General features: G+C 38.4%; 1 protein-coding gene across 1 annotated transcript in view; it reads left to right on the top strand.

The window, feature by feature from the left end:
• Positions 1-16,985, top strand: part of GALNT18 (polypeptide N-acetylgalactosaminyltransferase 18) — a 126,112-nt gene that overhangs the window by 53,548 nt on the left and 55,579 nt on the right. Inside the window, exon 7 of the mRNA XM_027904314.1 lies at positions 13,218-13,403. Coding sequence (XP_027760115.1) covers positions 13,218-13,403 — 186 coding nt within the window. The remainder of the gene's footprint in view (positions 1-13,217; positions 13,404-16,985) is intronic.

The raw sequence follows: 16,985 nt of genomic DNA, 5'->3' as shown, positions 1-16,985 counted from the left end.
CTGTTTGAAGACTGTTAACTTGAAGTCTCCTTCTAGGAATGCTGCCCTTTTTAGGTTTGAACTTAAGGTGGAGGTTAAGTTTACAGCGCACAAGGCGATCATCTGTTTGGCATTCGGCACTAGGCATCACGCGGGTGTGACGAACATCGTGGATATCCTGTGGATAGGGCTACATGGAAAACTGTAGTCAGCAGGTGATTTCAGACTGGATGATCTGTCTCTACTGCTGAGTTACAGTTTTGTCTATGCAGGACCAGTCATCTCTAGATTACTTGTGTTGCTTTCAACTGCAAGGCCTATGATGAATCACTTAATAAAAATAGTAATTGCTCTACAAAAACTACATTATAATTACAGTATTAGTTTAATAAATAATGTTCCTATTTTAAAATAGTGTTCTGCAATCCATGATAACATATTGCCCACGGTGCTTCATCTTTCATTGCCACTTTCTTTTTTTTTTTTTTTAGGAAGTATCTTGATTCATCTAGTATTCATCTAGTATTCATCTAGTATTCTGTGTGATAAGCATTATCATGCAGGATAATGGAGAAGCAGACACTGTGTGCACGGGTAGGGAAATTTTATGCATAAGCATGTAAGAGCAAACATCTCCAGAAACAGGAGAGTTTACTTTTGACTGCAGAAATAGCAGCAGGAGTGTCCTTCTATTGCTGATTTTGTTCCAGAGGATGTAAAACTACTGTGAGCCAAACTTCTGTGAGGAATTAGACCCTGACAAAATGGAGACTTATCCCCCTGTCCTCACCTAGGAGGTACTTCTGTCACCTCATCATCCACACAAATATCTAGTTATTTTGTGTTACATGAGTGCAAGAAAATCCCCAACTATTGGAAACTGTATTTGAAGTATCCGTTGTTGATAAACTGTTACAAGCCACAGAAAACAGGTCTTTGGAGAATTATTCTCTTGACTCTGATGAATTTGATTCACTACCCAGCTCTATTCGTCTCTGATTTGGTGTATTATTTTAACTTCTAAGATTATTACCCTTGTCTGTGGTTTTCTAATAACAATTGTAAAATATTAAACATATAATATTAAATAAATATTAATAGAGATCTGTTGCCTTGAGCTAGAAGCTGACAGATAAGTTAAAAATACGAATGCATTTTGATTCTTAGAAGCAACACTTTATTTTCTCCTCAAGCAAATGTTTTCTTGCAAAGCTATTTATTTGCCCCATAAAAAAAAAATAAAGGCAGGCTGCTTGATGCAAGACTTGACAGAATCCCTTTTGAGCAGCTCAATCACTTTAACTGGGATTTTTGAAAGATTCATTTACTGTGATACAGAGCCATATTTGTAAATTCACAATAGGATGCATAATGCTTCTTCTTGGTTTATGTTCAATCATTCCCAATTGAATGGACCTAAGTGGGCTTTTAAGGGACCAGATTGCATTTGGAGAGAAAACTGGAATCATATTGCTTATCCATGTGACCAAGCAGGAGCTGTTGCTAACTACCTTATAGTGGAAACACAATGTGAGTTTAAAGCTGACGTTTCTTACTGTTATTTGGGCTCTGCTTCTGGGTTTTGCTTGCACAAGCAGTATTTGTAGATACAGAAGACCCTACAAATCCATTGCAATCAACTGGATGCAATCAATCAGATCCTTGATGCTTTGGATCGTTCAAGTCCAGTTTTCCATAGGCTTCTTAAAGGCCTCTTCCAATTCCTACTGAAGTCAGCAGATTTTCTATCAAAATCAAGCCTGTAGAAATCCTTTTGCCTTTTAAAGCAGCCTACGTGCTTGATAAAGCCCCCAAATATCTGTTACAACAAAGTTATTTGTACCACTTTCGGGGATGCCTGATCAAATATTCAGTGATCTGCCTCGGGTCACAGACTACGTTATCAGTGGAGTCAAGGGAATGTAAGCCCAGGCTTTGACTTAGAGTAATTCTGTGTGTCACAAAGACTTTGTGCTTGCAGATGAATTCATGTTCACAAGGGTATAATGGCCCTGTTAAATGGGTAAGAGGAAATTTTGTTAGAAGTTAATAGCTCTTTAAGGGAAAAGGAATGGATCTTGCTCCCACCAAATGATATATCAGGACTTTACATCAGCTGACCCAGGAGGAAAATTGCATTTATAGTTAGACTGAGTATGGCATGTCACTTTTATACAGTGTACTGCCATAGTGAAATTAGTTGCTTTGTTTCTTGTTAGTCTGCTGGTTTGTCTGTTGACCTTAGATGAGGCTGATGCTCTTTCTGTTAGTGGAGAATTAGAGGAATGCGGTTTATGGATAGAGATGAAGAAATGAGTTATTTGAACAGAAAATAGTCCCCGTGTTCTTTGGGGTATTTTCCATACTGTAGTGTAGCAAGCAGCTGTGAGGTCCACCATGCCTCTCTCTGATCTATTGTTTTCTCAAATTCCAGAGGTGGTTTCCATTATTTGTTTGTTTCTTTTGGGGTAGGGTCTTTGGGGTATGATTTTTTTAATGGAGTTTTGTTTCTTAACAGTCTATTTTTTCTTTAACCTCCCTCCCACCCCATATGCTTCTGGGATCATGATTCTTCACTGCCAACTAGCTAACTTAGTCTTTCCCATATGATGCATAGGAGCCTATTGCTGCTTTCGTGTCCAGCCATTTCCAATCCACAGTGCGTGTGTTTCCTGATTGTTTCTTACCTGAGATATCTTTCTCAGAATTTGCCCTTGCAATAGTCTTCTCTTTGATAATCACAAGCAAGTAAAGATATTTACATTTGCCCCCAAATCTCCATATTTATCTGAAAACACTTTGGACTTTTTCCTCTTTCCTGAGAAGTTTCCAGCAATTTTACCTGTCAGTGTTTCTAACATGGGCCATAAATTACATGAGCCTGTGAATATATTACTTGTAAATAGATGTCTGATTTTATTAAGGAAAACATTTGAATAGCTGTTCTGGTTTTGGCTGGGGTGGAGGTAATTTCCTCCTTAGTAGCTGATGTAGTACTGTGTTTTGGATTTAGGATGAGAATAACTGATAACACGTTGATGTTTCAGTTGTTGCTAAGTTTGCATTAAGTCAAGGACTTTTCAGCTTCTCACACTGCCCCCACCCATGAGCAGGCTGGGGGCCTCAGCTAGGACCGCTGATAGAGCCTGGCCAGAGGGTGCTGCTGCTTAAGAACTGGTTGGGCATCAGTTGCAGGTAGGGAGCAATTGCATTGTGCATAATTTCTTTTGTATATTCTGATTCCTTTATCATTATTGTTATTATTTTCCATTACTTTTCTGTCATATTAAATTATCTCAACCCATGAATTTTACTTTTTTTCCAAGTCTCTCCCTCATCCCACTGGGGGCAGGGCAGGGGGAGGGAGCAGGTGGTGTTTAATTGCTGGGTTAAATTACAACAAGTGTTCAGAGTAGGATTTAGGTCTGCAGCACATGGGCTTAAACAGCTACACTGGCTTATATTTTCTCCTTCTTGCCATGATCTTTTTCTTGCTCTTGCAGCACACCAGTGCTTTGGCCCTGCTAGCACAGTCGTCTGAAAGGCTCCCCATACCCACTATCTCTGAACACCTCCAGTTCAGTAAACTTTTAATTGTACCTTTTTTTTTTCTTCTTTTTAAATTGCAGGGCTAGTTTTAATGTTCATCAATTTATGATTTCCCGTGCTGCCTGAAAAACTCTTGTGTTAAGAAAATTGACAGGCTGGTGTGCCAAGAGGTCAAAATGACTGGGAATGAACAGAGAAAGTGAGAGGATTTTCCACGGAGCTGCTGAGTTGTGGGACTGTTTGCACAACTGGGATGTGTCACGTGTGCATAGTGTCCCTTTCTGTCCTTGCTGCTGGGTCCCCTTTCATGGCACTCCACTGAGCAATGCAGATCTTTCCTAAACACCCTTCAGGAAAATGAATCAAGACGTCCCCCATTCTTGCACTTACAGCTATCATCACTTGCTGAAGTCTTAAAGCACATAACTTGATTTTAAAAAGTAGACCAATATTCTTTGCCTGCACAGAATGATTTGGTGTAGAGTATCCTTAGCATATGATCATAGGTGCTGTTCACCAGTATTATGTTGATGGTGTGCAGAGGCAAAGGGCTGAGAATTCTTAGGTGCTCTATTTATATCACACTTAATTACTGTTTCTTAAGTCTTTAACTTTGCATTAAAGCTTTAAACAGAAGTCTATTTTGCTTTTATCCATTTTGTGAATTAAGAAGAGACCATTTCTAGACTGAAGAAAAAAATTGTAAAGATTGGCCAAATGTTACTTCTTATGAGATGTAGCCAGTGCTTTTCATAGCTCAGACTTTCACCAAGATAAAAACAATCCCTTAGCAGTGCAAGTATGGCATAAGCACTTAACCAGCACCCTCTGTAACCAGCAGTGGCTTATCAGTGCACACAAATTTATTCCTAGAGTTAGTTTTGTTTTGCAAAGTACCTCACTGTGTTAACAATCTGAATCCCAAGGTGAGACAGACTAAAGTTCTCTATTTATGGGGTTGTAATTCTAACAAATTAAAAGTACAGGTTAAAAAAAAAGCTCTTTTGAGAATAAAATAAAGAATTGTCATTCCTCCAAATTCTGCCAGTCATGATGCCAGCAGAAACTGGCTTCTTGCGGCTTGTTCTGGTTTCAGTCACTCCTACATTGGAATAATTGGTTTTTTCCCCTATTTTGCCCATGAATGCCTCAGCAGGTAACCTGGAGCTACAGCATGTGTAATTATACATACAGACAGCATTAACAGTGAATCATTTTTGTGTTTTTGCCATTTCTGAGGAGAGAACATTTTATTAGCTGCTCCCACAGGAAAGGGAATTGTTATGGCACCAGCTAACATATGGCATCACTATACCCTACAAGAAAGGACAATGAAGCCACACAGAGATTTCCCACAAATATTTTTTCATGAACTGTGCCTGTGTGGTTGCACATTACCAACTGGGAAGTAATGTAGATATCTTGATGTTTTATGAGAGGAAGTTGTTGGGTTTGGTGGTATGGAAAGAAGTAAAACAGTTAAAGTCAATATACACTTTAAAATCGGTGGACCCAGGTGAGATGTAAATTAATTGGTGCATTATTAGCCTCGTGTTTAATACCCTTCTGCACTTTCCAGTTGTGGCGTAGTGGAATGCCATTGTACTGTCTAGTATTCCAATTCTTTGTGGCTGTGAAGATTCCATATTTGTTTTAACATGTGTCATGATTTAAGCCCAGCTGCAGCCAAGCCCCATGTGGCTGCTTACTCACTTCCCTGGGGTGGGGTGGGGTGGGGGAGAGAATCAGAAGCGTAAAAGTGAGAAAACTTGCAGGTTGGGATATAAACAGTTCAGTAGGTAAAGCAAAAGCCACATGCACAAGCAAAGCAGAACAAGGAATTCATCCCCCACTTCCCACTGGCAGGCAGGAAAGCTGGGCTCCAGGATGCATAAGGGTGAGTTGGGATTCTACCACTCCAAGCATTCCTCTTCACTAATTTTCCCCCTTGTGTTTGGCATGACACCATATGACACACGGTGTCACTCTTGGGAATGGTCCAGTGCTGGGCCCGGAGTTGGATTTGATGATCCTGATGGGTCCCTTCCAACTCAGGATATTCTCATCTGTTCTGTGATCAAGCCTAGGAATAGTGCAAGATTAACAAGACTGGATGCTAAACCAGTGGTGATCCTGTTCGCTTTTCTGCTTTTGAGCCTTTTAAGATTAAAAAGTGATTTCTTTTACTTCCTATTCATGACTTCAACTTGACTGATGTGCCTGGCAATGAGATAGACACATTTGAAAGAGAACTGAATGAAGCCATATGCCTTCAGTGACCCTTGAAGCATGTTATCTCCAAGTGACACAGGCAGAGAATAGCTCCTGCAATTGTAAACCAGCAACGCACCATACGTGGTTTAACAACATACTGTAAAAGTTTCACACCTCATGAAAATACATTCAGAATTAATCCCTGCAGAACAAAACAATTTAAAAAGTACATAATGAAGCAATTAGCTAAAAGAGGCAGGAAAGTAATGGCAATTTAATATGAGAAGAATCTTTACATGTATTACTTTTTCAATGAGAGTTTTTTATAAAGGCATAATTAATGTAAAATAAGGCGCATGAGGCAGTTAATGATGACTTCAAAAAGTTAGATTTAAAGGATGATTTACATTTTAAAAATGAAGAGCAGCTCTATTTATGTAAAAGTTTTTTTTTTCCTTTTGAAAAATCTTTTAGATTGTAGGTGTGTGTTTTTATAGGTTGCTTACAGTGTCACATTAAGATATCATCTTGGTTATGGAAAAAACCTGTTCTCACATACAAAGAGAAAGGTTTACCTGAAAGTATGACAGGCTTGTGTGATGATAATTAGACTAGTCTTCAAGAACCTCACAGAGTTTCAGTAAAACAGGCAAAGTAATTTTAAAGATCTGTCTCTCTAGTCTCTGATATCTTTTAGCATACTCTTCTGAGCTGTCACTATAGGCAGTCACCTCTTGAAACTCAGTTGCATCCCTCTGTGATGTAACTTTCACTCTGCTGGGATACACACCATTGACAGGATTCTCTTTTTTAGCTCATTCAATATCTGGAAGCAGGGAGTAAACCAGAACCATAGCTTCAATAAGCTGTGCATTTTCTTTCTCTTCTTGTCCATCTATATTCTCCTTTTTCTAATTCTGAATTTCTGTGCCTTAGGCCAGGACTCTGTGTTTACTGTTTGGGCAGACTTCTTTAGTGAGAGGAAGCTATTTGAGACCAGTGGAATAAGCAAAGCTGTGCACGTCTTCTTGCTGAACTCTGGGGAAAATTAGCCAAATCCATCAATACTTATTGTCAATACTCCAATTATTTAGTAAAGATTATCTGACTTCAGTGAAGGTATGACTAAATAAAGATTTGCATGTTTCATCCAGTGAGTGTAGTTTCTAGGTCTACAGGGACAGATACCCAAATGCACATGACAATCCAAAAACTTCAGGGTGTGATTGAAAACTCACCGATTGCAACTGGAGATGTCAATATTGATTTCAGTCATCTCTGTGTCTGACCATTCTCTCTGTCCTTTCTGCAGTCACCTGTCAAGATACAAAAATACAGACTCAAAATGATCGTGATATTGAATAAAAATAATTTATTCATACTCACATGTATCAAGCTCATTACTGGTTATCAGTAAGCATGGTAATGACAAAGGTTAACAAGATCTACAAATAGTTTTTACATTAAATTGTTCCCCAAAATAAATGTTAAAGATATTTGTAACTATTAGTTTGTATCTACAGTAGTAATTAATTCAAACTAACTATTTTTTTTTATCTTGAGGTCATCTTTAATGAGTTCTTCTAATTTTGTCGTTTGCAAACTTCACAGAAACTAGAAATTACTTCAGCTTTTTGGGACATTACTTAATTATTAAAAGGTTTTGTTTGCAGTCCAAAGTACAGGATGATTTCAAACAAGGTCACATCAGCTCTGGGAGAAACTGCACAATCTGTGTAAATTTAATGAATGCAGTACATGCTAATAAACTGCTCAGCATCATGTAGGGTTTATTTTTTTATTAGATTTAGGTTCTGTAACATGAAAAGAACACTCAGTGATTAAAGAGATAAAAAGAAACACTTCTAATGAAGAAGTGTTATATCATTTTATAATCAAGTATAAATTAAATATTCAAGAGAGGGATTAGCTTCAGAGCTGTAATTGTTTTGATTAAACATGCAAATTCAAATATGTTTAAATGAAATTGGAAAGGATTTGCTAAAGGATATGGATTTAAAAATAAAGCTAAATAGAAGGTAAGACTTCTGCCTAGTGAAACAAATTTTCCAGATGTGAATTGACTTTGCTTTAAAACAATTGTGGCCAGATGGGTTTAGGCATTTGTAAGGATGTGTGCCACCATCTGTGTCCTCTCCATGGTTTTACATGCCCGCTGCCTTTCTGGCTCTCCCGATGTGAAGATCATGTTTTCTGTTTGCTCTGTGGTATTACTTTAATCTTACTGAACATAAATTCACACAGATGTAGGGCCACAATTACAATTAGAACAATGTGTAAATGTACCTTTGGTAAATTAACAGTATGAAGTGCATAGAGCTTGGACAAATTCTCCAGGTAAGCCATAACAACTGAAGATTTAAAAGGGAAGATCATCTTTTTTTTTTTTTTTTTTTTTTTACTTTTCCTGCCCCCCCTGTAGATTCTCTGTATAACATTAATGTTCCTATCATCTCTCACTTGCTTTGCTTAGTTTAGGTCATAGGCTTTTAGTCTTTTAGCTTTGTAAGTGTTCACCTTGGCACTGCTACTTTCCCTTTAGACCCTGAGTTTTTTAATGGAATTTTACTACCTTTTGCTAGTGAGGAAGGAACAAAGAACCCTTTCAATAGGAGGAATCCATCTAAGCCCTTTTTGGGGCTATACCAAATATATGAACCTCCTCAGGAAATTCAAGAATAAACAGCCCTTTCTAAGACCCTCTTGGAAGGGAGCACTGAAAACACACTGAAGTGGCCTCTGAGAGCTCTTTGGAAGGGAAACTCCAGTTGGGGAGTTCTTTTTCTGAAAGACTGTTTGTGCAAACTGAACCATCAGGACCAGAACCTCAAGGAATTCCTCCAAAGCAGAACAAACTTTCTGCCTTTCTGGAGCTCCAAAATCATGTGAAGTGTTCCCAAAGATATACAGTCCCTCACACTTCAAAACTTCCTGAGGTCTTTACCTTAAGGCAAAGTCTGAGACCTGTTGGAAATTGGTGCTTTTACAGCATGAAACGTGAATTGCTATTTATTGTGTCACAGTGATGAAAGCACATGTTATTTTTTACAAGTGCTTATGTGTATTTAGAGATTTGCCAGGAAACTGAGACTATTGCTGGCAATTTCCACCTCTTGCCAATGATAGGTAAAACATCTTCCTAGGCAACAGGAAAAGGTGCTGAATTTCCTTTTAACCATAGTTGAGGAAATTAAGCACATTTCCTTCTTGCAATTTATACAAGCAGGTTAGTCATTAAGTATTACTGATTGCAGCCACAGTATGCTCAGAGATAGAAGAGATTTTTCTTCAAACCGTTCTTCAAATCCATGTGATTTAAAAAACGTCTTTGAAGCTCTTTTATCTTTAGACTTGCTGCTGAAGTCATGGGTGATAATTTGCAAAAGCTCCACTCGTTTTAAACTTTTGTATATATTTATAGCCATTACATAAAAGAAGAGTTCTGGAGAGCTAGAAAGCTGTTCAGTATGGATGAAGCATGAATAAAGAATGCTAATGACAGCAAAAAAATTGCTGTAAAATTCACAGGGGAGATGTGTGAAGTTGTGAGGAACTGACCCCTTCATTGCTATTCCTATTTCTTTACTATAAAGACATTCTCTTGTCTACAGGAATTTTATTAGATGAAGAACAGATCCCTCTAAAAGGCTTTGTAATTTCCCTCTGAGTAGAGTCTTTAAGAAAATATATTTCTTAGTATTAAAATATTAATTAAAAAAAACCTAAAAATTATATTTGACTAAAAGGTATTGATTCAGAGTAATAAATTAGTCTCTTCTGTGCACTTTTGTTATGAGATTTATACCTTCTCAAGATATCTTGAAAAACATCCAGTTATCCACAGAGTGGTCAGATTCAAGTGGACAGTCTGTCTAAGAGGGAAAGAAACAAACTGCAAGAAATTTCCTTATTTAAAACATAATCAGGGAAGAATTGAAAAAAACTCTGACACTTCTTGTAGTAGTTAATCATGTTCATTGTTTAGTATTCATAGATCCAGTTCAGTCCAGTGTTTTATATTTATTGTATGTTGCCTAAATGGCTGTGGGGAAAAAAAGACTCCAAACCAAATTAGGTAGGAGATAAGATAAGGATACAAAGATTTTAATGAGCCCCCAGGCTGTCTGGAATACCCCAGCGCACGCTCCCGAAATCGAGATGTTCACAGTTTTTATAATGATTTTCACCCAATCCTGTCCAGCTACCACCCAGGTTCTGCCCCCACCACGCCTCTTGGAAATTGGGTCTGGGAGCGTTTTGGGACCCCCTCTTCTTCATCTTCCTCAGAGCACATAATGTCCTTGGAGGCCTTCCAGAATTCTAGGCCTGAAGGTTATTGGGTCTATGGCTATATCTTGTTCCGTAGGGTTAGGATGTTCTTCTACTATACTACCTTGAAAAAAAGACTAAACAGGCTGTGGAATTTAGGGAATGGGTAACAGGGGTTTGAGCTGGTGTGTTAGGGTAAAGGGATAATATGTTGCTACTCTAAAATCTACATTTACTACATAACTACTTCTAAGATCTACAAAAATTAAAAAAATCAAAACATCAAAACTCTAAGGTATGAGTAGCAAAGCCCTTCATTCCTTGGCTGGAGGTTTCGCACATTTTAAGGAGTCGGGAATCCAGAATTCCATGAGGTTGCAGGAGAGTTTCATGTCCCACTTTAGTGCATTACCTACCTGCACTTTGGGTTTTTACGACTGACCATTCTCTATGTGCAATGAAAAGTTCAGATAAGGAGTTTACTCAGCTTACTGGCAAAGAAAGCTTCTGGGAGAGAAGGGGACTGTGGCTTGTCCCAGATGTGACCAGCTGAGCATGTCAGGATTGTGCTCTCTGCCCTCCTAAAGCACTGCCTCTGCTTTCACTCTGCAAGGGCTCTGAGCGCTCTGACTGTAAGCTCTGCACAACTGGAACTTGCATATCTTCAGAGCCCATGTGTTTCTTGTGTCCTCTTTAAAAAGTCACTAATTAAAGGACTTTTATTCATCTTGATATATGGAAGCTATTAGTGTACACCTCTAGTCCAGTTTTGCTGCGTGTTAATCACAGTTTCATGGATTTTCGGAGATTTTTGCTCAGAAATAACAGAATATGGTTTTGAAACTGTTTAATACAACCCACTTCTTCCATCAGCATCTGTACTGATAGCTAATTAATTGATGGTAATTAACTAGTCTTTGTAAATAGAACAAAGACCAACAAGGTCTGGGAAGAAGGAGTGACCATTGGATTTGATTAATTGTAGTAGTAAGTAGTTGTTATTTACAAACTATATTACAGATTTGGTCATCTCAGAACGTTTTTTGAAAACATACAACTTCAATATACAGTCAAATTAGATTTCATCGATTACTGAATCAATACTAAAATTATAGGTGAGTCTGCTTTTTAGATTTTCAGTTCCTTGAAATTTACTTGGAAATGCAGCTTACTACAGATTGCGAATTTTTGGCTCAACCTGTTATCAAGATGGCATTCAAACCTAACTGAAGATCCCACAAAAGATTTGGTGTTCACAGCTTAGACTTGGATCTAGGCCACCTCCAGTTAAAATGAGCAAAGGCTGGGCAGAGTAGGCAATGCATGTGGTATGTGAATTGCCTTGTCCCAGGCTAAGTTATGACCATCTCTACATCTTCCATGTCTTTTATGAAACTAATTTAAGCAGTTTACAGTGAGTAACTCTGAAACTATTTATAGCTGGATGTCAGTGCTGTACTGAGAAGTGACTTGGACTGAAAGCAGGCATTGTGTGAACACAGACTGATGATACTTCACATTTAATCTTTATTAGGAGATGTAGCTGATCATTTATAATTAAATGTTTGACAAACTATTCATTTTGTTAAATCGTTAAACTGGATTGCCCTCTTAATAAGACATTTAGAAAGACAGGACACAAATGCTGTTTCCGGATTATTTATTCCTGTGCCAGATCAATTTCACAATTCTTTTAAAATATTTATTATCATCTCAGTTTTGTCCTGATGTTGATAATGGTTATGTTTATTTACTCTTATGGTTTTCCAAGTTCTGGACACAGAGACATGCTGAAGTCTTTTGCAGCTTCTTTCCTGACTGTACAGCAGTTTCATGGGATAGCTCATTTTCCATAGAGCTCTGAAAACCAAGGCTCTATCTCTTCTCCCAACATATGCTGAATGCAATTAGGCACCAGTTCAGAAAAAGCTTTGTAAACATTCTGAATTCATGCCACATTTTCTGGTCTCAGGAGCTGCCAAATGCCTAAATGCTGTATTCAGGCCAGATGTCTAAATATATAAAATGAATGACTGAACAAAGTGCCTCCTTAGTAGAGCATATGCCTATAGGATGGACAGACCGGAGGGGTCTGAGATCAGCTCCAGAACAGGATGTTCTGCCAGCCCACATCCCTGGCCACTAGGAAGGAGACCAGAATATACTCTCCTGGATGAGCTGTATGAGGAAGGAGCACCCTTGCTCTCATTTTTGCTCTCTCAGGATGAGACACCAAGCCTCAGGAATCTCTGCAGGCAGTATCATAAGGCAAACTCTGTCACTTCTCAGTGAGTATACCTGTCTCTGGGACACTGAGGTACTTGTTCAGCTGGATCAAACAGTTGGAGTACATTTGGGGTTTCACCTGAGCAGCATCCACTCAACCATTATGAATGGGCTGCCTTGATCTTGTTAGGAAGTTTACATAACACAAGATACACGGAAAAAGAGCTTCCATGTAAAATAATACATGTACTTCACTGACTCTTAACTCTGCCAAAGTGTTTTTCTCTTTTGTTGAAAGCAGGAAGAGGAAATCAGAATTTAATGCAATACTTATGATTAATGTTAGGGACATAAACTCAGTTGTGGGAGAGGGCAAAACTGAAACACAGTCGAGCAGGTACAGTAACCTGCATTGTAAATGTATTGTAAGAGTAGTGACTGATGAAATTGTTCACACAACACTCATTAGGCAGTCTTGGTCTTTGTCACTCCTTTCTGAACTATGTTTAAAGCAAAGCATAAGACACATTTATATTCTTCATCTTCCTAGAACCTGAAACTTTAGTGGTCTTAAAACAAAAAAAGCCTGAGAGAAACGTCTGTAGGGCATTTCTTGAACCAGTTGATTTTGTTACTGTTTTGAACGTCCTATGAATAATCTTTTTTATAATCTTGAGAAGAACTTAATTGATCCAGTAAGATTGTGATGAGAGGCTACTGATAATGCAGAAGTTCTGCCCTAAGACTAAGTAGTGGTAGAAACTCGTAGTAGGGCAAGGTAATAACTCTCTCCTCTCACAAGTGTCTAAAAAACCCCTCTCAAACAAGTCTTGACAACTTATTCTCCTTTGCAGCAACGATCAGCATAGAAATAAAACAATTTCAGAGTATTTGCTAGATGCCCACAGTGGTGTAGGGAGCTCTCAGTTAGCAATATATCTTTTTTTTTTTCCTCCTAGGTATGGCAGTGTGGAGGAAGTGTTGAGGTTCTGCCGTGCTCCAGGATTGCCCACATTGAAAGAGCACACAAACCATACACAGAAGATCTAACTGCTCACGTCCGGAGGAACGCGCTCAGGGTGGCCGAAGTCTGGATGGACGAATTCAAGAGCCATGTCTACATGGCCTGGAACATACCCCAGGAGGTGAGTCACAAAGACCAGGGTTTGCAAGCTTTGGCTTTAGATCCTTTTGGATTTGGCTCCTATGCCGAATTTTGGTTTTCCTGGTAGGATTCTATTTTTATACGTGTATGTATGTATTTATGTGTCACGTAAGGTATACCTATACATACACACTTACATATAAACATATATATATATATATATACAGTTGTGTCTTATTCTAGAATAATTTCTTTGTCTTCTTAAAGTCCCTAAAAAATGAATTTCTTGTCAAGTTCAGCATCCTCGCTGATGACTCTTCGTGGACATATTAATGTAGTAGCTGGAGAAACGTGGGGGGAAAAAACCATCAAACCTACATTACACATCTTATTTTGAATTTGAATCTCCTATTTACCATCACTGAGAGCTATAATTCCACCAGATTTGGGAGGAGAGTTCTGCCAAGGGAAAAGGGATGCTGACATCTATTGATGCAAATGCGGGGTGTATGACAGTACAGCAAAAGCAAATAGTCTAGACTTAATAAATTAAAGGGCAATTTCATCTTTCTTTAATAAAATTTCTGTAAAATCTCTCTGAGTGATTTCACAACTCTTCTGAGAAACTGGTTTGCTGCAATTTCTGTTTCAAGAAATAAAATGTAAAGCTACTTTTCCTGTAGTTTTATTAAGTAAGAGAGGTTAGAATCAAAAAAACAGCTAGATATATGAATGCTAATGTTGGTTCAGCTGCTTTCAATAGCATCTTTCATCTCTTGTGATTAAAACTAGATAATTTTGGCAAAGTGGGGAAGTCACTGTCCTATTTTCAGGTTGCAGCCTTAGACACATAATTTACCACAAAATAGCAGGGAAAAAAAGGTCCTCTACAATTGAGTATAAGTAAAGGACTTTGCTAAAAGTTAGTCCCATGTACACGGAATGCAAGTTACCCTTGAAGTGTCCCTGTTTTGAGTAGTCACACAGCAGTCCATACAAGAATAAGGCATTTCTGGACTGGATAGGGTTACTGATTTTTTGTCAAAACAATTTCAAATTAAATTTATTTGGGATTAACCTGATAGACTTCAAGTTCAGATTCTACTTTTTATTGTTAGTTATTTCCTTGAAGATTGGTTGATCTTCATTGATTAAGTTTCCAATTTTTGACTTGCAAAAACAGCACAAACTTTAGAAATTCCTTCTGATAACCAGGATATACTGTATTATACACATAGTTGCATAATATTCATCCAGACATGATTGTGGTGGTGCTTACGCTTGTGCAAATTTGAGATTTGAATGCAATTTGAAATCAAATTCATAAAGAGGACAAAGATAAATTGTTGTTATTGTTATTACATTCCCATTTAACAAGTAATAATAACAGTCTTAACTGTGTTGATAGAGCAGAAAAAAAGTAAGCCTGCTATAATACATTTTAAAATTAATTTATTAAACACAGTGAAAGTTATTAACCAAAGGAAAAGTAAATGCAGTGTGTAAACTGATTTCTTCACATCTCAAAATGCATCAAGATGTTTTCATAGTAGATCTTGTACCACCAACAATGATTTTGTTTATATTTTTGAAGAGGAATAACAATGTTTTTTACTACTTGAATCTCCAGTCATTTCCCCCCCACAAATGTACTAATCATTGCACTGAACTTATAATTTCTCTTCATTTTCACAAAGGCCACTGCTGTCAAATCATAGAGGAGAACTTGAAACTGGAAATGGCAAATTCTAAATCAGCTTTTAATAGTGGTAGTCTCTTCTTTAATATACTGAGATGCCTCTGTTACAGAGGAAGAAATCTGTTATTATGTGCATGTACAGAACCTGCACATAGTAGGAACCTTCCTTGGTTTTTCTCACTGTTGTAGAAAACCAAATAAACACAAATATGCCCACATATTTATTAAAAGTGCCCTGGGAACAGCTTAGTTTTCACAGTTCTAACAGGCCAAAAAAGGCTGAATCTGCTCACTGTCTAGTAATTGCTACAGGATGTTCCAAGACAGTGTGGAACCTTGGTGACCATCAGAAAGTGTTCCTGTCAGGAAGACTGTGCCTTACAGCTGGGTACATTCCAGTGTTCACCCAGCTTTCATGTTTTACTATGTGGAAAAGAGGGAAGTACTTGGAAGAGTCCTTCTGCTCCACTCTCATGAGACCTCACTATGAGTGCTGCATCCAGCGCTGGGGTCCTCAGCACAGGAAGGACATGAACCTGTTGGAATGAATCCAGAGGAGGCCACCAAGATGATTAAAGGGATGGAGCACCTCTCCTATGAGGAAAGGCTGAGGGAACTGGATTGTTCAGCCTGAAAAAGAGAAGGCTTTGGGGTGACCTAATTGTGGCCTTCCAGTAGCTGAAGGGAGCTTACAAGGAAGATGGAGAAGGACTTTTTGCAAGGGCAAAATGCAGTGACAGGACAAGGGGTGATGAATATAACCTGAAAGAGAATATGTTTAGATTAGATGTTAGGAAGAAATTCTTTGCTGTGAGGGTGGTGAGGCATTGGAGTAGGCTTCCCAGAGAAGTTGTAGGTGCCCCATCCCAGGAAGTGTTTAAGGCCAGGTTGGATGGAGCTCTGAGCAACCTCATCTAGTGGAAGGTGTCCCTGCCCACGATGTGGAGTTTGGAACTTGGTGATCTTTGAGGTCCCTTCCAACTTAAGCCATTCTGTGATTCTATGAAGAGTGCTGGGGTCTTTTTTGGTTCTGACTGCTTGACGTGCTCAAGTATCCCAAATCAGTTGTGTAATTCTGAGGGTGCTTAATAGCATTTTTGTGTTCATTGTGCAAGAATCAGGGGAAAAGTTCTGAAGACCAGGGACTTCCTTTTGCTTTCTCATGCTAAACCTTGTGAGGACTGAGCTGAATCTGGAACAGTAGGAAGCAAGTACATGTGTAAGGAAAGCAGGAGAGTACAGTACAAAATTACACTCCCAAGCACTGTAACTGAATTAGTCAACATAAAGAAAATCATATACATCATTAGTGGGAGTCCTCTTTTAGACATCTAAAGGTTAGGAGCAACTCAGGCTCTGGTTGGTACAGAAACATCAGGAGAAAGGGGGAGAATTCAGTGTAAAGAAGCAGACTAAAAACTAACTTAAAGCTTGTGGGACACTTGTAATACAAATTACCAGTAGTCATGGGGCAAAGAGAGAGTGGATGAGAAAGGCTAGGGATGGTGAAATACCCAAAAGGGGCAATTTTCAAGCCAAACCTAGCTTCAGCTAAGGGAAAAGCATGTCAAAACCTAATTTTGAGAGACATGTAAAGAGGACAGAGAGATAGCATTGCCAAATACTGTTACACAAGTGGGTAACTACAGGAGTAATTCTCTATCTGGAAGCTGATGAAACAGTGCACTGGTAATGGACTGTGTAGGTAATAGAAATGTATTAAGTTATAATAGTCAGGACTTTCCATGAACTATGTTATTCCAAAATGTTAACCACAGGATCTGATTTTTCCATGGAAGAATTCACAGATCTCTGGGAAGTCAGATGTTTCCAAAGGTTTTAGTCTTTGAGAGCTAATAATAGTAGTACTAAAAAGGAGTCAGACTCATTTGGCAGTGTGTTGTGACTGCCCTCCCAGGATCT

This window comes from Empidonax traillii, unplaced genomic scaffold, assembly GCF_003031625.1.
Source record: "Empidonax traillii isolate 1590-97213 ecotype Southwest subspecies unplaced genomic scaffold, ASM303162v1 scaffold1039:size287584, whole genome shotgun sequence".
NCBI lineage: Eukaryota > Metazoa > Chordata > Aves > Passeriformes > Tyrannidae > Empidonax > Empidonax traillii.
This window is presented reverse-complemented; position numbering and strand designations above follow the sequence as displayed.